We start from the raw sequence: 21,685 nt of genomic DNA, 5'->3' as shown, positions 1-21,685 counted from the left end.
CTCTCTCCCTCTCTCCCTCCCTCCCTTCCTCCCTCTCACTCACTCTCACTGCTTTGTACTTTGGACTCCACTGGGTGTCAGCTCAAACTCAAACTCCTTTAGCTGTGAGAGACTCTCTACTTCGAATCTAATTTTCTGGACCTTTCCACTCATTCTTAATATCTTCTTTTTCTCCAGTCCTTGAAAACTGACCTCTTCTCATGCCCTAAATGCAGAGGCATCAACCTCTCCGGGGTGGTTCTTGCCAGGTGACTGCATAAACCAACCTCGGGCAACATGGAGGGGACAAAGTAGTGGCTGGTCAGGAGTACGGCCTGACTGCCTGCCCCTTTAAACCCCAGCCCCCTCACTTAAGAGCCATGGGCCCTGGGGAGTTACTTGACACTCAGTAGGTGGTGGCCATGTATGCAAAAATGCTCCAGGGACCCAAAACTTCTACACTTGTACATAGCTGCTAGTCACACTGGTCTTCATTGCTCAGGGACAGTGAGGACCACCTTGACTCCCTGATGGCCAGCAAGGGTCTCACCCGTGAACCAGGAAAGTAATGAACTTGTGGGCTCAAATGCCCAGCATAGTTTGCAAAGAGTAGGAGCTCAAGAGACCCTGTGATGATCCGCAGGGCTTGGATCTGCTTGCGCCGCCCTGCATAGTGGTGCTGAGCCTAAGGATAACACCTATCTCTCCTCTCTCCACCATCTCTTACCCTACCCATCTCCAGGGAACATGTGGGCGCAGACCTGGTCCAACATCTATGACTTAGTGATACCCTTCCCTTCAGCCCCCAAGATGGACGCCACGGAGGCCATGATAAAGCAGGTCTGCACCTGCTCCTTGTACTCCAGCTCCTCCAAGGTGGCCCCAAGACACAGGGAAAGGGAGGCGCCTGCTGGGGTGGGAGAGGGCCCTCTGATCCAGGAGTCCCTCTCAACGGGGCTCTTTTCCAGTCCCCTCCCCGCTGCGGCACACAGTCTGTCCGCACAGTCCCCGGTTTTGTCAGAGCTCCTTCTGTTTGCAGGGCTGGACACCCAAAAAGATGTTTGAGGAAGCAAACGATTTCTTCACCTCCCTGGGGCTGCTGCCTGTGCCCCCTGAGTTCTGGAACAAGTCGATGCTGGAGAAGCCGACCGATGGGCGAGAAGTGGTGTGCCATGCCTCTGCCTGGGACTTCTACAATGGCAAGGACTTCAGGTGTGTCCAGGCTGCAGCCAGGGGACCTTATCCTGAGCCCAGTGGGCAAGGGGATGAGCCAAGTAAAGCCTCCATTTCTGTCCCCTCTCAGCCAGAGCGAACAGAAATGGGTGCAGGGGCCAGAGCTTAGGATGGAGGGTCAAGAGCATGGGGCCTGGTCCCAGGCTGGCCATGAGCTTCCGGCAGGGAAACCCCATCCACCAGGCAAGGGTCTTCCCAAGTGCCGACCTAGCCTGGTCAGTTGTTGGCACCTAAGGTTCCAGTCTTGGGTGTTAGCTGCCCAGGCTTCCCTCACTCCAGGGTGGCCCCTGAATACAGCTGGCCCTCTCCCTGGGTGCATGTGCCTTGACACAGGAAGGCACATGAGGACGTGAGGTGCTTTGCACAGATCTGTCCTTACCACTGATGGAAACTCAGAAGCTGTCTTCATCAGTGGATAGTGTCCCAGTTACCTATTGCTACATAACAAACCACCAACACTTAGAGGTATAAAACAGCCATTTGATTATTCTCATGATTTTATGGGTCAGGTAATACACAATGGAAATGGCTCATTCCTGCTCTGCAGTATTGGAGACCCCAGCTGTGGTAGCTCTGATGGCTAGAGATGGCTAGATATGGCTGGAGAGCTTAGTGGGCCATCTGTCTGGGGCCGTGGTTCTGGCTATTGGTTTGGTTCCTCAGTTTTTCTCCATGTGGCACATACCGGGGCTGGAATATTCAAGTTGGCTTCTTTACTCATATGTCGATTCCCTGGGCTGAGATGGCAGGACAGCTGGGGATTGGCGGGACATCGCTCTTTCCCAGCTAGCTTGGGCTTCCTCACAGTATAGCAGTCGGGCAGTCCGATGTCTTACCTGGCAGCTGGCATCCCCCATAACGAAAACAGAAACAGCCAGGTCTCTTAAAGGCTAAGTCCACAATGAGCAGAGTCACTTCTGCCAGATTTTATTGGCTAAAGCACATCACAAGGCCAACCCGGATTCGAGAGAAGGGAAAGAGACCCCCCGCCTCTTGAGAGAGGGACAAAGATGATCTGCCACAGTGGACGAAGTGTGTCTTATGAGATCTGTGACACAGAGAGCCTGGAACAAACCAGAAGGTTCACTGGGTCACCTGGCCTTGGGCCCTTCCTTCAAAGCCATGAGGACTACAGCTGTAGGGCTGGGCAGAGCCAGACTCGAGTGGGGCAGCTCTCTTTTATATAGGAGTCATAGGGGAAGGTGGACAGACACGCAGCCTCATTGTAACCAGGACACAGAGTAGCTCTTCCTCTCTCGATGGAGTGGCAGAAAAATGGGGTCGACTGGACTGAAGGGCTCTGCTTAGATCCCAGGGGGAATTTCATTGGCTCACGAAAGAGAATGAGGAAGGACGAAGAGGGAAGTGGAAGCTCTGGCTTGGAATTTCATTGGCTCACGAAAGAGAATGAGGAAGGACGAAGAGGGAAGTGGAAGCTCTGGCTTGGATGGCTCTGCCGATGTCATTTCGGTCCCGGCCACGAGAAATCACGGGTGGCTGTGCTTACTGCCACTGGCCCTGCGGGATGCAGAACAGCTCCAGTACTGTCGTTTCCTTCAGGAAGCCTCAGTCTTGGGAGAGCCAAAAACGTGCACGAGAAACCACAGGACTTCTAGAAGGTCCTGCACTGGCCATAACCAAGTGTCCCAATGCCTCTAGAGCAAGTAGTTTGCATAGTTAGAAAGCAACTTGGCCATGTGGGCTGGAGCTATTCGGGGAAGTTGGAGGCAGAGGAGTGGCCAGAATAACTAGACTTTAGGGGCTTCCAACCCCCAGATTCCCTCCTTCTCAGGCTTACTTCATAACTCCTTTTTTTTTTTCCTTCTCATAATGCTGTGTTCCTGCTTATAGCGGTGATGGGGGTCTGCTCTGTATGCAGTAAGGACAGCAGGTCCCTTTGCCCCACGGTTCTTCACTGTCCCCTTCCACACCTTTTCCCTCCTCCCAGGATCAAGCAGTGTACCACCGTGAACATGGAGGACCTGGTGGTAGCCCACCATGAAATGGGCCACATACAGTATTTCATGCAGTACAAGGACTTGCCTGTGACCTTCCGGGAGGGCGCCAACCCCGGCTTTCACGAGGCCATCGGGGATGTGCTGGCCCTCTCAGTGTCTACCCCCAAGCACCTGCACAGCATCAACCTGCTGAGCAGCGATGGTGACAGCTATGGTGAGAGAGGAGGGGGAGATCCTGGCGGGCAGAGGGACCACAAGGGGCAGCGAGCTTGGGAGGTTGGGGAGGGGACTTAAAGGCACATAGGCAGAGGTTAGGGCAGGGTAATGGGGAATGAGAGGGCCACCAGCAGGGGGTTGGGGGGATGAAACCCATAGACCACCCCAAGAGGCAGGTCACAGGACCCAAAGAGGTACAGCCCACTCTTCCCCTGTCCATCCATCACAAACGCATCACGGCCGAGCTGCTAGCATGTGGCCGGAGGCAGGCGTAGATCTGACAGTGGGCTCCCTTCCCTTGGCAGAGCAAGACATCAACTTTCTGATGAAGATAGCGCTCGACAAGGTCGCATTTGTCCCCTTCAGCTACCTCATCGACCAGTGGCGCTGGAGGGTCTTTGACGGAGGCATCACCAAGGACAACTACAACCAGGAGTGGTGGAGCCTCAGGTCCTAGAACATTCCTCTGGGGTGTGTGTGGAGGAGTCTCCATGGGTGTCTGTGCATGCCCGTGTGTGTGCGTGTGCACATTGTAAATGTGTCTGAGTATATAACATCTAAGTGTGTATTTGTGTGTGTGTGTGCATGTGCACGTGAGTCTTTGTTAGTGTGTAAATGATAGGGTACGTAGGGGGTGGTTGTGCACAGAGGGGTAGCATGCCAGAGTCTCGAGTGCCCAGTGTAGCCCCAGGTGCTGGGACTGTCTTTCAAGTCAAACATGCCAACCCTCCCTGGCCTGACTCTCCCCCAACCCTCCCTCCAACGCAGCTTCCCTTTTGACAGGCTGAAATACCAGGGCCTCTGCCCCCCGGTGGCCAGGTCTCAAGGCGACTTTGACCCGGGCGCCAAGTTCCACATTCCTTCAAGTGTGCCTTATATCAGGTAACAAGGGTAAGGGGCGAGGCCCACTCCGCGTTTAAATGGCCGTCACCGCCATGTCAGGTCACGGTGACCTGAAGGGGCCTGGCTGCACGGCACACTGTACCTGGGCCACTCACCCGTGACCACGGCAGACCAGTTTCACTCTTTTGGTATAACAAGAGCCTCTCCCCTCCAGACTGTTGAAAACAGAAACTCTACTATAATTGGCTAATGGTTATGGGACCGTGGTTGGGTAATGAACATCATCAACCGTGACCCATGGCTAAGTCACAGCTTGAGCACGGTGGTGCTGTTTTGTTGTTGTTGATTTTTTCTTGACAAAATTGTGATTCCTTTACTATATGTTGAACGTATTGCCTGCGATGTAATTTGAGTTGTACCGAGAAGACCTCCTAGGCACTGAAATTAGGATGAGAGACTCAGTTAGATTGGGAGGTGGTGCTGAGAAAGCACAGGGTCACGGACAGGGAGACAGATGGAACTGGGTGCGAATCCTGTCTCCACTCCTTCGCTTCTCCTTGAGCAGACCCCCCAGTGTCCGTGAACACCAGTTTCCTCGTCTGTGAAATCTCATTTCGCAGGATAGTTGCAAAAGTTAACTTCTTAACATACTAATACATAGCAGGCCTGGGAAATGGTGGCCATAACACATCATTATTAAAAATACTCTCTGAAATGGCACGTGTCAACACACCAGTGCCATGCGTCATGCAGCCACAGCATGAAGGTGTCCAGGGCAGCCCTTTTCTTTCTGTGTGCTGCAGGCAAGGATGGGCGATTGTAGGATCTGGAGTCCTCCCGGGAAGTAGGTATCTGGGGAGGCCTCAGGGTGGGGTTCCAGGTGCCCCGGGGCTGCAGGTGGCCCAGGCCACCTGTGAGGCGAAGCACAGAGGGCAATGAGGGCTTGAGCCCGTCTAGCCCTTGCCTCCTGTGGTTCCTGGAAGCCCAGTGAAGGGCTACCTACCTTCTTACCCCAGTACCTTGCATGATGTCAGCACATAATCAAGACCTGATAAATAAGCGTGGGGAGAATGAATTGTGTCCCCAGAAAGCCTGCTCAGCAGCAGTGGGCAAGGGACCAAGGAGACTCAAGGGCACCTTGGAACAGGTCTGACCTTGACAGTGTGCCAGCATGACCTGTAGGGAGGGCCTTCACTGGCCTTCTCGACTGGTTTCTGGGCTTCTAAGCTAGCACTCAGTATCACACAGAAGCTGCCCATGTGATGATTAGCTTTCAAGCTTAGCGCAGATAATTCCCTAGGCAGGAGTGGGCAAAGGAGACTCATTCCCAGTTCTGACCAGGAGCTTTGGCAAAGTACTTTTAAGAAACACCAGGAAAGTCAGTGGCACATGGCTCGTGCCCAGCATTCAAAGTGGGAGGACTGTGCTGCTTGTTCGGGACATTCAAATCCTCTGCCAACTCAGAGATTGCTCTGGCCTTGACCAGCAGATTTCTACCAGGGAATCCCTGCTGCTGTGGGATCAAGGAGGTGATTCAGGCTGGCTTCCCTGCCCAGACTGCTTGCCAGATAGATGCGACCCTTTGGGACACTTGGCCTCTACTTGCATATACCCCAGGGATGGAGACCTCACTACCTCTAAAGCTTCCTACTAGACCTTTGCAGGGCTCTGTCCTGACCCTATTCCCCAAGTGACCTCTGAGCTCCTCAGCACAGGCCCTCCTGAAATGTGAAGGGAGCCTCTCTCTCGGGTGGGAGGCGTGGAAGGGGGGACCTCGATGACTCTGAAGGCCAGGGTGGGCTCACTCTGACATCTTGGCTGCAGTGGGAGGCGGAGGGGGGGGCGGGGGCACCCAGGCTCAATGGCACAGCCCCTCGCCACCCAGCCCCACCCAGTACCTCCCTCCCCTCCAGGTACTTTGTTGGCTTCATCATCCAGTTTCAGTTCCACGAGGCGCTGTGTCAGGCAGCTGGCCACAAGGGCCCCCTACACAAGTGTGACATCTACCAGTCCAAGGAGGCAGGGAAGCGCCTGGCGTGAGTCCTTCCTGACCTTCTTTTGACTGTTTTTCACCCTCTGCCTCCTCAGCCTTGAGGGGTCCTGTGGGGCTCTTCTGCAAACACTGCCTTTTGGGGGCTCAGGCTGGGAACTCCACCTGGCACAGGTGGAGCCTGTGCCATCTGCCCTTTCCAGGAGGGAACCAGAGCTGTCTGGGCGCAGACCATCCCTCCCCACCCCAGACTTGCTCAGGCCCTTCTAATCCCAAATATCCCAAAGGGACATTGAGGCTGGCAGGGGAGGTTTGGAGGATGAGTATTAGGCTGAGGCAAGGGGGGCAGTGAGTCCCCTGACCTGTCCTCTGACTCGGTTTCCCTTCTCTGGTGCTCTCCCCAGGGACGCCATGAAGCTGGGCTTCAGTAAGCCCTGGCCGGAAGCCATGAAGCTGATTACGGGCCAGCCCAACATGTCCGCCTCAGCCATGATGAACTACTTCAAGCCACTGCTAGACTGGCTCCTCACGGAGAACGGGCGGCACGGGGAGAAGCTGGGCTGGCCTCAGTACAACTGGACACCAGACTCCGGTACCACCACCACCCCCACCTCAGCCCCGGGCCGGCCCCCAGAGCTCACTCAGGACCAGGCCCCCTCCCCAGCTCAGGCAGGTTCAAGTCTGACCTCAGAGCAAGGATAGGGAAGCCAGCCAAAGCGAGCCCAGCCCCGCCCACCGCCCCGCCCACCGCCCTGCCCACCGCCCTGCTCTCCTTGCTTCCCCTGCCCAGCTCGCTCGGAAAGCCCCTTCCCGGGCCACGGCCGCGTCAACTTCCTGGGTCTGAACCTGGAGGAGCAGCAGGCCCGGGTGGGCCAGTGGGTGCTGCTCTTCCTGGGCGTCGCCCTGCTGGTGGCCACCTTGGGCCTCACCCAGCGGCTCTTCAGCATCCGCCACCACAACCTCCGCCGGCCCCACCGCGGGCCCCAATTCGGCTCTGAGGTGGAACTGAGACACTCCTGAGATGACCAGGCCATGTGGGCCAGCCGGGAAGCATCCACCACCGAGAGACCCGGATGGGGACACGCGGTGGGCTGAGGACCCAACACTCCTCTCACAGCTCACCCCAGCCCGCCCTCCTCCTCCTCCCGCCCTGCGCCTCTTCTCCACTTCGCCTCCAGTCCTGTGCTAAGAATCCGTCCTCCAGATCCCGAACCGCGGTGACCCCTGTTCCCCAATCTCCAGGCACCAGGCCACCTAACAAGGAACCCCCCCACCCCAGCCTCTCTGTGAATACAATTAAAGGTCCTGCCCTCCCATCTGAGTCTGTGTCCCTCACCGGGAAGCCAGGGACGAGGTCGGGGATGCTCTCCTGCTTCCTGGCAGCCAAGCAGGTCCCTTCAATGGGCGTCTTCAGACTCCTCCAAGAAGAGCCTGGGAAAATGACCCCGCGCTCTGGCCCTGGCACCACCCAGCAGCGCCCACGCCTGTCTTCCCTCCAGCCAGGCAATCGGCCAGTGTCCTGTCTTGGCAGTCAGTCCCTGCCCAGCCCAGGCACCAACCCAGGAGGATTCTGGGAAGCAGACATCCTGAGTTTCTGGCCTCACATTCCCATGTGCTTCAGGAGTCCTACCCCAGCTGTTTCCATAAGTAGCTGGGGCTCCCAGATGGAAGGCTCCCCTGGGGGAGAGTGCCTTGCCTGTGCCTGACTCATTGAAGGTACAGAACTGGCCCCACGGTCCCCTCAACCTCCTGCCTACATCAGCTTTATGTCCACTTGTGTAAGTGGACAGATCCACTTGAGTGTTGCCCTTGGGGACCAGGTCCAGGTCCCTTCTCCGTAGCTGGAGAGGGGCCCTAAACGCTGGAGCATGGTAGTAGCTGGCGCCCATGTAGGAACAGCTGCCGGAGGCTACCCCTGCCTGTCCCCCAGTGCATGCCCTCACCCTGAGCCTCCTCTCAGAAGGCCAATATGGGTTTGAGGGAGTATCATTTTGAGGGACGTTTTTATAACTTTTATCGACATGTTTATCATAGAAAATTTGTAAAATACAGAGAATAATAAAATAAAAGCCCTTTATATCAATATCATGAGATAAGCACTGTTGACATGTTGGTGTCTATCTTTCCCGCCCTTTTTTCTCAGCACATTTTATTTTAAACGGGATCACACTGTACCTACAGTTGTGTTGTGTATCCTTTTTCCAGGGAACATGGCTAGATGTATTTTTCAGATATTTAAATGTCAAACCTAGAACCTGGCCAAATGGAAGTTGGTCAGTTTTCTGGGGCCAGAGGCTTCCACTGCCAGCCTGGCCCCCTCTGTCAGGACCCTCGGCCTCAAGCCTCTTTCCAGCTTTGTTGAGGCCCAACCCCTAATACCTGTCCCCCAATCTCCTTTAATTTACTTTTTCCCCCTCCACCTCCAGCTGCCACGTTTATCTGTGTTTGTGTCTGTGTCTGTGTCTGTGTTTGTGTCTGTGTCTGTGTGTGTGTTTGTTGCACATAGATTTGGTTGTACGGGCCTGTTCCACGAGGCAGGATGTGGAGTTGAGGTATTTGGGATACGCAAGAGTATGGAAGTTTACAGTTACTTAGGACAATGGAATTTATAAACAAATCCTCTAAATAGTTCCAAGCCTCTCCCACAATAGACTCCATTAATTACCCTCTTCCCCACCCTGATGTTTTGAAAGCTCTTTGTCTGCCAGACAAAGGTCATCTTCACATCACCCTCTTTCCTATCTCTATGAACTGCAGAGGCTCATGCTGCCAGTGAGAGCTCGTGAGCAATGTGAAGGAACCAGCTTTCAATGCCCACAGGTCTGAGCTGCAGAATGAGGGCAAAGAAACACATTGTGGTCAGCCCAATCAGACTTATCTACTAGGCCTTTTGAAATATTAAAATTGTTTAGACAGATATTTCTGCCTCTTTGGGTGAGGGAGGATGTAGCCCTGTTTACCTGGAAGGTGGCAAAGGAAGGAAGAGGTGGTGACAGCAGGAATAGAGGCTGTTCCAGCACCTTCTACTGGTGGCCTGAAGCCTGAGCCCTTCCCCGTGCTGTGCCTGCTGGGCACCTACTCCTGGGTGACCAGCTCACTCTTACCTACAGGGGCCAAAGGTAGTTATGGTTACTGAACAGTTTCTCTGATCTCTCCAGCACCTCCCAAACCTCACTTCGGTGGATGAATGGAACACGAAATACTATTCAGCCCTAAAAAAGGAAATCTTGCCATTTGCAAGAACATAAATGGACCTCGAGGGCATTGTGCTAAGTGAAATAAGTCAGAAAAAGACAAATACTGTATGATTTCACTTATATGTGAAATCTAAAAACAAAATACAAACAAGAAAATAAAAATGAACTTATAGAGAACAAATTGGTGGTTACCAGAAGTGGAAGGAGAGAGGGTGGATGAAATGGGTGAAGGTGGTCAAAAGGCATAAACTTCCTGTTATAAGGTAAGTTCTGGGATATAATGTCTCTCACGGTGACTATAGTTAGCAGACAAAAAATACTGTTTGATCAAACGTGTCTGTATGCTTGAAGCAGGAGGAGGGACTTCCCTAAGAGCTCAGTCTGCCAGTTAACCAGAAGTGTCATTGATTTTTTTCTTGTGTTTTAAATAAATTTTGATTATAGTCTATGGCCATGCCACTCGGAACAAGCCCAATCCTGTCTGATCACGGAAGCTAAGCAGGGTTGGGCCTGGTTAGTATTTGGATGGGAGACCACCTAGGAAGACCGGGTGCTATAGGCGTAAAAAAAATTAAAAAATAAGGGATTGTAAACTGACAAGGTCCTTGCAATCTGCGAGGTTAACCAAGGGTTGCCTTGCCTAAAACAAAATTAAAAAATAATAATAAAATAAAAACTTTTGAGTATAACATCATATTTGAAGGATGGTTTGGTCAGTTTCTCCGGTAATGATATCAGCTTGTGTGAAGGGGTATGAGGATGTGGATGCACTGGGCTGAGGAGTGTGAGTGAAGGAAACACAGGGCGGAGGAAGTGGGGCTGTGGAGGAAAGTGAGTCTAAGAAAGGAATCCCCAAGTGAGATCGATGGGGCTGGTCTCCCCAGACTATACGTGTCAGGCTACCAGGGAGTCACTAAAGGCTGGCAGAGAGCTGGAATCCTGGCAGTCGATGCTCGCACCAGGCTCAGGTATCATGGACGTGCACCATGAATGGACGGTGCCAGCCACACCTCCCTCCCTACACCCCTCACAGCCCTCTGTCTCTCTTTTGTTCTTCCCACTGACTGCGAACTCGTAATCTCTGGGGAAAAAAGTGTAAAGACAAGGGAAAGAGAGGAAGGGTCTTGCACAGCCCTGGAGATGATCGCACATCCCACAGAGAGAAAAGAGCCAAAAATGCGATCATAGGCGGTCAAATCAGAAGAACATGGAGACAACTATGATTCCGGAGTCCAGAGACTCAGAGATGTCACTTTCATCCATCCATCCATCCATCCATCCATCCATCCATCCATCACCCCCATCCACCTGCTCAGAGGTGATTTCAGCCTGTGAAGGGAGGGGTCTCATCAATTCCTAGTCAAGGTCCAAGGATGGCTCCAAAGCCAGGGAGAAGTGAACAAGCAGAGTGGAACAGCTCTAGCCTAAAAGTCAAGAGCCCCGGTTCTCCTCTTGGCTCTGTCACTAACTAGCTGTCTGAACCAGGTCACATGGCTTCGCCATGCTGGACCTCAGTCTCCTCATCTGTGAAATGAGGACAGTTAAACCAGAAGGTGGGTGGGGGCTTTCCAGTTCTGACATTCCATGGCTGACCCTTTAGCCCCTGATGTCATAATATGGAGCCAGATCGCGATTGGCTTATAGCCTCCCCCAGCTCTGCTGTTCTCTTGGTCATGGGCACAAGATGGACTTGCCCTGGACCTTCCCTACTTGTACTCTTCTGTTATGGGCAGCTCTTGCCATGGCTCAGGACCGAGGGTTATCAGAGCTCAGGTGAGGCCGGGACCCAAAGCAGCATGGGATGTAACAAGGGGACCAGGCAGGGGCAGGCCACTACCAGGACAGCACGATGTCCATCTCCTTCCTGGCAGGCGAGCTCTACCATGAGACTGTGGCAAAGGAGTTACTGCAGTTTTATGAGCATACGGCCCAGATCGTGTGGAACCGGTTCACGGAGGCCACCTGGAACTATGTCACCAACATTACCAAGAAAAATCGGAGAGATATGGTGTGGTACCACTTTCGCTCTAACCCCTTTTCCCCTGAGAAGAGCAGGGGGCTGTGGAATCCACTGCACCCCCTATCCAGAGCTAGAGGAAAGAGGGAAGCCCAAAAGTACGTGTTAAAACAAGCTACAAGCTCCGTGCCTCTTGGTGGCACTAAAGGTTCTCTGGGCAAGAATCTCTTGATGCTTTCCCCTTGTAAATATCACCTACTTGCCTTTAGGGACCCGGGCTCCCTCCTTTCTCCCTGTTAGCAAACTTTCAATGATTCTGATCCTTTAAAATAGGGATCAGGAGGAAGCTGGGGGTCTGCGGCCCTGGAGTTCAATGTGGGACCCTCACTCCCTCCCCCAACTTCTCACAACAAATATGGTGACCCTCTTTCCAGCTGTACAAGGACACAGAGAAGTCTCGGCACATGCTGTACTTTGGCACCCGGGCCCGCCTGTTTAAGAACGCCAGTTTCCAGGATCCGACTATTAAGCGTATGCTGAGTAAGCTGCAGAACATAGACAAAGCGGCCCTGCCCAAGGACGAGCTCCGGGAGGTGATGGACGGAGCCCCCAGGTCTCCAGGAGCATGCTCACCGCCCCAGGGGTGGGTGGGCCTGCAGGGCGGGAGCTGGAGTGTGTGGGGCAGGAGGGAGGTTGGTGGGCAAGGCCAGAGCTTCCTTTGGGGAGGGAGAGGAGGGGAGGCTGGTGGGAAGATGCCTCAGCCAGGCCCTCTCCCAGCTGGTGGGGCTAGCACTGGGGGTGGGCCCACAGCACGGGCCTGCTCTGGGTGACACCTGCCCCCCCAGTACAACAAGATTCTGGCCTACATGGAGACAACGTACAGCACGGCCCAGGTGTGCCTGAATGAGGGGCCCTGCATGCCCCTGGAGCCCGGTGAGTGCCCAAGCCCTGCTCGTACACCCCCCACAGCCCCGCCCCCTCGAAGAGCCCCCGCCCCGCCCCGCCAACTCCCATCCTCCTCCCTGCCCCAACTGTGTTTCCTTGTTTGGGGGTTGGGAGCTGTCTAGGGTGGATGAGGACAGAAGGCAGGAGGGAATAAGGGTCCCACCTTGGCTCCTTTTCCGGACATAGACCTCGAAGAAGTCATGGCCACCTCCCGGGACTATAAGGAGCTGCTGTGGGCCTGGCAGGGCTGGAGGGATGCTGCGGGGCGTCAGCTCCGTGTCGCCTTTGAGTACTACGTGCACCTCAGCAACAAGGCTGCAATGCTCAATGGTAAGACCTCACCCCCCCCCTCACCGCCCCGGCCAGCCCCACCTGAGCAAATAGCACACGCATGGGTCTCAGCGTGAGCACCTCTGAGCCTGGCCCCCAACCCCTGCCATCCTAGGTTACAAAGACATGGGAGCCCTGTGGCGATCCCGCTATGAATCCAACACACTGGAACAAGACCTGGAACAGCTTTACCAGGAGCTGCAGCCACTCTACCTGAACCTGCACGCCTACGTGCGCCGGGCCCTGCACCGCCACTACGGGCCCGGAGTCATTAACTTGAAGGGGCCCATCCCTGCCCACCTCCTGGGTAAAGCCCCCGCTGGCAGTGGAGGTGGGGCTGACAGAGGAGGCCTCCAAGCAGGCACTCAGTTAGGGCGGAGAGTTGTCTCCTGCTTCCTCTGAGCCCCTCCACTCCCCTTCCAGGGAACATGTGGGCTCAGTCTTGGGTCAAAATCTTAGACCTGGTCCTGCCCTTCCCGGATAAGCCCCCTGAGGACATCACAAAGATCATGCGAATCCAGGTAAGCGTTTGGCCTCTGACTGCCCCTGCCTGCTCCACACCCCTAGGCAGGGCCCCACGCACCTGCTCTTCCCCACAGCACTGGAAACCTGAGAAAATGTTCCAAGAGGCTGAAAAATTCATCACCTCCCTGGGGCTGCTTTCCACCCCTCCCGCGTTCTGGGAAAAGTCGATGATAGAAAGGCCGACCGACGGGCGGGCGGTGGAGTGCCATACTTCTGCCTGGGACTTCTTCAACGGCAAGGACTTCAGGTGCTCACCCAGCAGCCAGCACCACCCTCCTGGCCCTCTCTCGCTCTTCCTCTGCCCCTTCCACTGCCCACCTATCTGCCCTGCCTGTCTTAGGAAGTGGGAGAAAGAGTGGAGCTGGGGCAGAGAGGGAGCATGTGAGCCAGCAACACGGGTGAGGTGAGTGTGAGAACAAAAAGTCGTGGCCGCTGGTTGGATATGGTGCCTGGAGGCAGAAAATACAGCAACCGAGGCCTTGCTGGTCTCTGGCCCAAACACCCAACCCCTTAAGAGTCTGAATGGAGAAATCTCTCCTTCTCCCAGCACATCCCCATGCTCCTTGACCTCTGTCATTTAACCCTAGGATAAAGAAGTGCACTGAGGTGACCATAGAAGACCTGCTATCCATCTTCCACCAGATGGGCCACATCCAGTACTTCATGCAGTATAAGAACCTCCCAGTGATCTTCCGCGCAGGCGCCAACCCAGCCTTTGAAGAGGCTGTGGGGTCGGTGGTCACCCTCTCGGCCTCCTCCCACAAGCACCTGCTCAACAGAGGCCTGCTCAGCCATCAGCACCAGGACTCAGGTGATAGGGCCTGCGAGGACCACAGAAGGACAGCCGAAGCCTGGGGCGGCAGCTAGGGCTCTCTAGGCAAAGCCGAAGGGAGGGAGAGCCAGGAGCCACCTCCTGACTGTCCTGCCCTCCCCAGAGGAGGAGGTCAATTTCCTGATGGGCATTGCCCTGGACAAGATCGCCTTCATTCCCTTCGCCTACCTGATGGACCTGTTTCGCTGGAAAGTCTTTGATGGCACCATCCAGAAGAGCTCTTACAACCTGGAGTGGTGGAACCTCAGGTGAGGAAGACCGCTGCCCTGTGCTTTCTGCCCCCTTCCACCCCTGGTGTGGGCAGGGCTTTCAGGTCAGCCTCAAGGGGGCAGCCAAGTCTCCTCTGAGGACAGACCTGGGCAAGCAATGCTGGTGACTTGAGGGCCTCTGGGGAAGTCTTGGGACAGTGTTGGCTGTTTGCAGTCACCAGACAAAAGCATCCCTGCTGAAGTGGATAGGTGCCAGCATGGGTGGTCATGAGGCCTCCCGCTGAATCTGGCACCAGCACTGAGCAGGCCTCTTAACCTTTCTAGGGATCCCAGTGGTGGCCCCACCTGCTCCCTGGGTGGCTGGGACGCTCACATAATGGTTGCACCCGGGCTCCTCCAAGAACAGAACACTGCCCACCAGGCAGGCCCTCCTGCTCTTCTCCTCCCTCTCTGTTCCCACCACTGGGGCCAGCAGAGAGGACCTGAACGCTTTCCCTCCTGTGGAAAGAGTCCCCAAGAGAGAGAGGCAAGCTCACTGTGCTCTTTTCCACTGCCCCAACACGCACGCACACCTGCCTCTGACTTAGCATCCCTAGCATGTCTGAGGTCGGAACTGGCTGCCGAAGGAGCCACCAGTGGTCAGGCAGTGTCACTCTCGAGTGAGGAGCACTGGCATGTCCCCCCACCACTGACCCTTGGCCACTTGATTGTATAATGAATGCTGGTGGCCAGAGCGCCTCTCTCTCTGTCTGGCCTCAAACTGACTAGTTCAAATCTGCCAGCCACGGTGTGTTTTGGAGCAACCATGAAGGGTCTGCACAAGCCCTTAAGTTTATCTGAACCTTTATAACAACCCACAGTCATTCATAGAAGAATATGTGCCCAGCCCACAGTTGCACAGCAGCCCAGGGGTGACAGAGCTGGGCACTCCTTCCTTTGTCTTTTCACCCTCCTAACCCCACCCCAGATTCAGGACCAGGTCTCACCAATAGGATTGGCAGAGTCTTGGCCTTGTGCCCCTACAAGGGCACCTCCTACCAGGCATCCGAGGTGCCTGCAGGGACCCTTTTCCTCCTGTGGGCCACACCCAACACCACCTGATGGAGACCAGGGGCTGAGGGAGAGGGGTGGTGGCTCTCTGGGCCTTGAACAAGGCCCTGCCAACTGGGAGAGGAGCCTCCCGACTCCGTCAGCCCCAGAGGATGATTCAGAGGTTCTAGTGAGCTAACAGTAAGACAATGAGCCTTTTCAAAGACTGTTTCATCCTAAAGATGGGTCATTTTATGCACATTTTACAGACCCCATTTTACAACAGGGCTCAGTGGCAATTAGTGACTTTCCCACAGTCACACAGCTCAGGGGTAAAACTATACGAACCCGAATGTTCTTGGGATCTGCCAACGACTAGTTCTGTGTCCTGCAGCCAGTTCCCTGATCTCCAAACCTTGGTTTCCTCGTTTGTAGAATGGGAATAACGGCAGGGTTACCTCACAGGGATGTTACTCTGTCTTCTTCTTGGTACTTGTTTCTAGATAAAATGACCTTGTCAATTGGTCTAAACCGGCCCCAGTCATTAGGATGCAAGTAGGGACCTTGCCTAGCTCGTTCCCTCCTGCGTTCCCAGAACCAGGACAGTGTTGAGTGTTCCTAGCACAGAGAAAGTGCTCAGTCAGTGTTAACTACTGTTACTATGTTATGACTCCCAGTCCCATATGTTTTCAACTCATTTATTTAATCAGTAAAAATGCATTAAGTGTCCTCTGCACACCAGGTCCTGTTTTGATAGCTGTGCAAGGGCTTCAAAATAAAAAGGCTCTGAGAACTCTAAAAGGTGGCACCATCGAATCCCGTTTTCCCTGCCAGGTTGAAGTACCAGGGCCTGTGCCCCCCTGTTCCTCGGACAGAGGATGACTTTGATCCAGGTGCCAAATTCCACATCTCTGCCAGCGTGCCCTACATACGGTAAAGGTCTGGGCCCTGCCAGCAGGACCAGCTTGGGGAGTCGGGGGTTGGGGACATGGGCACCAGGCTGGGGACTTCCTGGAAGGCCCTATATCCAGATGTCTCCCTGCGTCCCCACCCACCTCTTACTATCAGGTCGCAGGGCCCTCAGAGGGCCATGCCTTGGAATCCTCTGGGCTTTGACATCAAATCCTGTGTGAAGGGCAGAGCTGATGGGATTATTGTAACCTATCTCTGCTGTTCCCCAGAGGAGGGTGGGAAAGAGGGAGGCAAAGGTTATTTCCAGGGCTGAAGGGGAGAGGCCTTGCAGTATCCTAGGGCCAGCCCGAGGATGGGTCTGGCCGAAGAAACCTCGGCCTTGGCTGTGCCTGTTGACTGGACCCTCCTGGCCACTGCATGTCAGAGCTGACTGGCTCCACGTGGCTCTGGGCTGCCCACCCCTGACACCCACTTCCCAGTCTGCCCTTACATTCCTTTACCCAGGTACTTCCTCAGCCTGGTGATCCAGTTCCAGTTCCACGAAGCTCTGTGCAAGGCCTCAGGCCACACGGGTCCACTGCACCGGTGTGACATCTACAACTCCAAGCTGGCTGGGAAGCTCCTGGAGTGAGTGCCCTCCTCCCTCATTTGCTCTCAGTTCCTCCTCCCTCCCCTGCTGGCACCTGCCCCAGGCCCCTCCTCACGGCTACCCTAGGCCCCCTGAGCGGAGCTTGTACTGTAACAGAAATTGTTCCTCCTGTAGGACTGCTGTCTCTCCTGCAGTCATCAAAGCCCATTTCCTCTCGTGTAGCCCCCACTCCCGTCAGAGAGACTGTTTAGCCCCTCCTGCTAACACGTACATATATGCATGAGCACAATACTTTCACTCATTCACACACACTCTCCCACAAACTCACACTCACACATATACACACACGCTCTCACCACTCACTCACATGCCCCCCACACACACACGCGCACACGCACACACGCACTCACTCACTCGCACATGCCAATAAATCACGCTCTCCCAGATGGGAAGGCAGAGTGGGAGTTCCACCTGAGCCTCAGTCTTCCATCTGAATCCCCTTAGTCTGTCCTTGCAAGGTGCTTGCCTATCCTCTGGGCAGCATTTGATGCACCTTTGGGTGCACTCTGCCTTTCCCACCTGTTCTTGGAGATGCTTCGATCCAGTTCCCAGGCTGATCCAGACTGCTTTCACACCAACCTCTCGGCACGCTCTGGCCAGCCTGTGGTCCACTTTGACCCTCTCCCCCAAGTCTTTTTTCTTGCACTTGGCATCTTGCCTCTCTTTTCCAATTCCTGCCTCTGTGGAGTTGGTTTTTGGTCCTGACTGGGAGAGGGGGAGGGGGAGCAGTAAGCTGACCTGATGGTAGGAAGCATTTACTACTCGAGGTTCGCTAATGAATGCTCTTACAGGGTTTCATGTTAGTAGCTCATAACTTTGCAAAGTAGATATTACCCATATTCCACAAATGAAGATACTGAAGCTATGAGAGGTAATGTGATTGCATGTCAGTCATCTGACAAGGGGCGAAGTCATGCACTGAGCCCCAAACTGAGTCTAGAACACAGTATCTTTCACCCTGGTGCTTTCAGTCAAAAGATACAGGTCTTCTGAGGTCAGACGTGGGTCTACTGGTCCTAGGATCAACGCTCCAACACTGACATGGTCTTTGAATTTCAACTGATTTCAATAGGTCCATTTCCCTAATTGGTCAAGGTCATCTTTAGTTTTATTCCTGTCTCTCAGAGGATTAACAAATCCACATCGTTTAGTATCCTTTGCAAATGTAATGAGCATATTTGTGATCCCACCATGCAGTTTGTCAGTAACCACCAGGCCAGATGGAGCTACAGGACTGATCCCCTGGCTTTGCTCCCAGGGAAGGCTGTACCTTGCCAGCCTATTGTCTCTCTAGGCTATTTGTTTTTCCATCTTTTCACACTACAGGGGTTTATTCTAGTTGACTGCCTAGGTAGAGCTTTTCTGAATGCATGGAACATAAGGGGCCTCTCTGCTCTCTGAATTCATGCCTGACTGCCCATCATTTATTCATTCAGCAAACATTTACTTGTGCCCGTGGTGACCAGCCTGCTTGTATCCAGCAGGGGGCAATGGGTCACAGGATAAATCAATAACCACAATACAAAAAGGGAGCTGGTACAGTAGAAAAGGACTTTGGTGAACATGCAAAGAGGGTGAGGAGGTCATGCTGGGGTACAAAGGAGGGATCTCTGTCTCCAAACACAAGAGTGCGAAAAATAAGACGTTTGTTTTCTATACGTCCACTCACTTTTAACTCTGAGTCTTCATCCCACTTGATTGGTGGGACATTTGACTCAGTCTTTCTCGCCACTTCCCTCCTCCACTTCACCCAGGGCATACAAGGCTCCCAGAGTCTGACTTCACATCAAAGCATGTAGAGGACTTGCCACATGTGGCTGGTCACTGCTCACCAGTCCTCATACATCATTGTCCAGACCCCTGCTCAGGGAAGACTCTGAGTTCCAAGTTGAGGACTTCAAACACCTCTGCAGAGGGCAGAGAGGTCTCTGAGAAAGGGGGATGCCATGAGCTTTGGGGAGGTGGGATGGTAGCAGAGTGAAATATGGGCTGTGGAGGGGAGGGGGAAATGAGTGCTTACACAGGAGAAGGGTTTGGGCGAGATTCTTGGGCAAGATTTTTGCCTACTATATCTGAAAATTTGATCTTGATACTTTTGACTCATCTTTCTAAATGGAGTTGCCCTGAAACAGCCTCCTGGCTGGTTCTGTTGTAAAGGGAGGGTCAAAGTGAACTTGGTCCTAGTTCCCAAAGTCCCTCTGTCTCATGCAGCCAGCCACGGTGGGCTTGACCCTGTCCGCGGGGCCCATTGCTGCCACCTTGGAGTTCAGAGCTTCAGGCAGTTCCCAGATGCCACCTTTGCAAGTCTCATATGCTGCCTGCATGGGTCAAGTCTAACTTGACTTAAACCGCTGGGTTTAAGTCTAACCTTTTGTTCTACCCTGTGTGAAAGACTCTTTCTAAACAGGCAGATTCTCAATAGTCAGAGCATTTCCCCCTCAAGGTCCTTCCTTTTTCCCAGGACCCAGCATCTGATAAAATCCTCTTACCTAAAGTTGGTTGTGGATTTTTGTTTTTGTTTTTTTTCTATTAATCTTGATGACTTTTCTCTTCCATTTCTCTTGGATCTGAACTATATTTCTATCCCAGTGGCTTCTGCTGAGGACTCACTGACCATTAGTTTCCTTACCTCATTCTTTCCTAGTTGTTTATTAAGTGGTGTGTCTTTGCAAGCTACAAAGTTCTCTTTCGCCACCATTATGTGACTTAATCCTCACCACAGTGAAAGGCAGGTATTAATGGGGCCCATTTTATTGTTGAGGAATCTGAAGCGAAGAGAGGTTAAGTTGATTGCCTGAGGTTATACAGTCCATAAGTAGCACTGGTGGGTCTTGAACCTGCGTCCTGTTAGTATAGACACCACTCTCTGATTTTTGAGCCTCTAAGCCTTACCTCTCTCCTATTCAGACTGGGAAACACATTGAGAAGGCTCAATATATGCCCCCTGCTGCCTCCATAGGAATCCTCAGTTGGAAGAGCCTAGAGGTCTGGCTTCAGCACACTGTACCCTCACCATGAGTATGCAGGCCAAGCCTGAGGCTTGACGCCCTGCCATCAAGCACTGGGCGTGTCCTGAGCAGATCTGACATTTGTACAGTACTACCGGCCATACGCAGAGCACATCCCATGCTCTTTATCTCTCTAATCCTCTCAAACATTCCCCGTGAGACCAAAAGGGGCCGAAGAGCTGCCTCTCCCTACTGACACTGAGTCTCTCATGGGAAACAGTGCCTCGAGACTTCATGCCCATCGGGGTCCAGGGGAATAATAATCACCACAGTAGTGGTAATAAAAATAGTAATGATAATTTTTAAAAATGATAATAATAGTAATTTTTATTCCTCTGTCCCAAGTGGACAGCTAACATTCATTGCCTGCCTACTACACTCCCAGCGTTGTGGCTTATTCAATCATCACATCAACCCTAGGAGACAGGTACTATTATAATCTCCTATGGATATGGCAACTGAGGCTTAGAAAGGTTAAGTTACTTGTCCAAGGTCTCACAGCTACTGAATGACAGTTTAGGATTCAAACCCAGATTGGTTTTATTTCAAAGCTTCTGATTTTTATACACTATGCTGAGCTCTGAGCCAAAGTTGGGCATACTGAGGGGGTCCTAGCAGCACCAGCTGATGACCCTACACAGCCTTACAGTTGTACCCACCGTCTCAGGGATATCCTAAAGCTGGGTTCCAGCAAACCCTGGCCAGAGGTCCTGCAGAGGATAACTGGGAATAGCAAGATGTCCACAAAGGCCCTTATGACCTACTTCAAGCCTCTGCTAAACTGGCTGGTCACCGAGAACGTGCGTCAAGGGGAGATCCTGGGCTGGCCGGACTTCTCCTGTTCCTTTGAAGGTTTGATAATCTGCCCCTGGTCCCAACTCTGGTCCAGTCCCAAGCCCTACCCTAGCCTTCTAGGCCAGCCCCTAACCCAACTCAGCCTTAGCCCTTAGCCAATCTATCACCTGGCTTAAACAAGCACAACGTGGCTGCTGCGTGACCCTGTCTGCACCTGATGCAGCCTCGGCCAAGAACACAGCCCACGCCCCAGCCCATGCCCCAATTGCTTTCCTGTGCACTGCCCAGCTAGACTTCCAGGATGGCATATGAGCACAGGGTGGGCATCTTGCCTCTTAACCCTTGCATGGAGCCCCTGATTGGCTCCATAGGGTATGTACTCCTTCTCTTCCTTCTACTTCTCTTTCTCACCCTCCTTCCAGCACAATGCTCTCACCTGTGGCATGGAAGGTAGATGCCTGAGGCTGAGAGAAAAGGCCAGTGGAAGTCAGACCCTTTCTGATGGCCACAGGGCAACTCAGGGCCCCCTCCCCAGTTCCACCTGCTTTACGAGACTCTCATGTCTTCCACAGAAAAAGACACACACCAGGTAAAATTCCTGAGTCTACAGCTGGACTCTCAGCAGGCCAAATTCGGACAGTGGGTGTTGCTGGCCTTGAGCTTTGTCTTGTTCCTGGTGGCCCTCCTGCTGGCCTGCAGGCTGTACTCCCTGGAAAAAAAGTCACTGACTCAGGACAGCAATGTACAGGACACCAATACACAGGACACCGGTTCACAGAAAACCAAACTACTTGAGACACCATCCAACACCTACTTCCTGGGCATAGCCATGGAGCCCAGCAAGGTTGCCAAAAGACAGTGGATTCTTCTGAGCCTCTGCCTCATCCTGATGCTGTGCTCAATCATCCTGACCATTCGGATTTTCACACAGCACAACAGGAAGCCTCCATGGATGAGCGCTGAATGGTGGAGCTTGGACTAGACACCAGTGCAACTGGTGAGGCTTGGGGACGGGAGGAGGAAGGCCAAGCCAGAGAGGGCTGGGGGGAGGCTGGGGAGGGGACGGCTTGCATGCATA

The 21,685-nt window shown here is 53.5% G+C and overlaps 2 protein-coding genes and 1 pseudogene across 3 annotated transcripts in view; all 3 read left to right on the top strand.

Moving 5' to 3' along the window:
• Positions 1 to 8,230, top strand: part of LOC105297765 (angiotensin-converting enzyme) — a 19,932-nt gene extending 11,702 nt beyond the window's left edge. For both annotated transcript variants that reach the window (XM_023535659.1, XM_023535660.1), the window contains 8 exons: positions 722 to 819; positions 1,019 to 1,191; positions 3,161 to 3,384; positions 3,692 to 3,836; positions 4,170 to 4,268; positions 6,143 to 6,265; positions 6,624 to 6,811; positions 7,010 to 8,230. In XM_023535659.1, coding sequence (XP_023391427.1) covers positions 722 to 819; positions 1,019 to 1,191; positions 3,161 to 3,384; positions 3,692 to 3,836; positions 4,170 to 4,268; positions 6,143 to 6,265; positions 6,624 to 6,811; positions 7,010 to 7,239 — 1,280 coding nt within the window. In that variant the 3' untranslated portion in view covers positions 7,240 to 8,230. The remainder of the gene's footprint in view (positions 1 to 721; positions 820 to 1,018; positions 1,192 to 3,160; positions 3,385 to 3,691; positions 3,837 to 4,169; positions 4,269 to 6,142; positions 6,266 to 6,623; positions 6,812 to 7,009) is intronic.
• A 1,629-nt stretch (positions 8,231 to 9,859) lies between these two features.
• On the top strand, positions 9,860 to 9,978 carry LOC111744925 (annotated as a pseudogene).
• Positions 9,979 to 11,265: 1,287 nt separating this feature from the next.
• On the top strand, positions 11,266 to 21,589 carry LOC105297764 (angiotensin-converting enzyme-like protein Ace3). The gene is made up of 13 exons (XM_011368584.1): positions 11,266 to 11,424; positions 11,808 to 11,966; positions 12,219 to 12,306; positions 12,505 to 12,648; positions 12,764 to 12,955; positions 13,072 to 13,169; positions 13,248 to 13,420; positions 13,761 to 13,984; positions 14,109 to 14,253; positions 16,078 to 16,176; positions 16,660 to 16,782; positions 20,480 to 20,664; positions 21,180 to 21,589. The coding sequence occupies exons 1-13, from the start codon at positions 11,266 to 11,268 to the stop codon at positions 21,587 to 21,589; spliced, it is 2,199 nt and encodes a 732-aa protein (XP_011366886.1).
• The last annotated feature ends 96 nt before the right edge of the window (positions 21,590 to 21,685 follow it).

Source organism: Pteropus vampyrus, unplaced genomic scaffold, assembly GCF_000151845.1.
Source record: "Pteropus vampyrus isolate Shadow unplaced genomic scaffold, Pvam_2.0 Scaffold143, whole genome shotgun sequence".
NCBI classification, from domain to species: Eukaryota; Metazoa; Chordata; class Mammalia; order Chiroptera; family Pteropodidae; genus Pteropus; species Pteropus vampyrus.
This window is presented reverse-complemented; position numbering and strand designations above follow the sequence as displayed.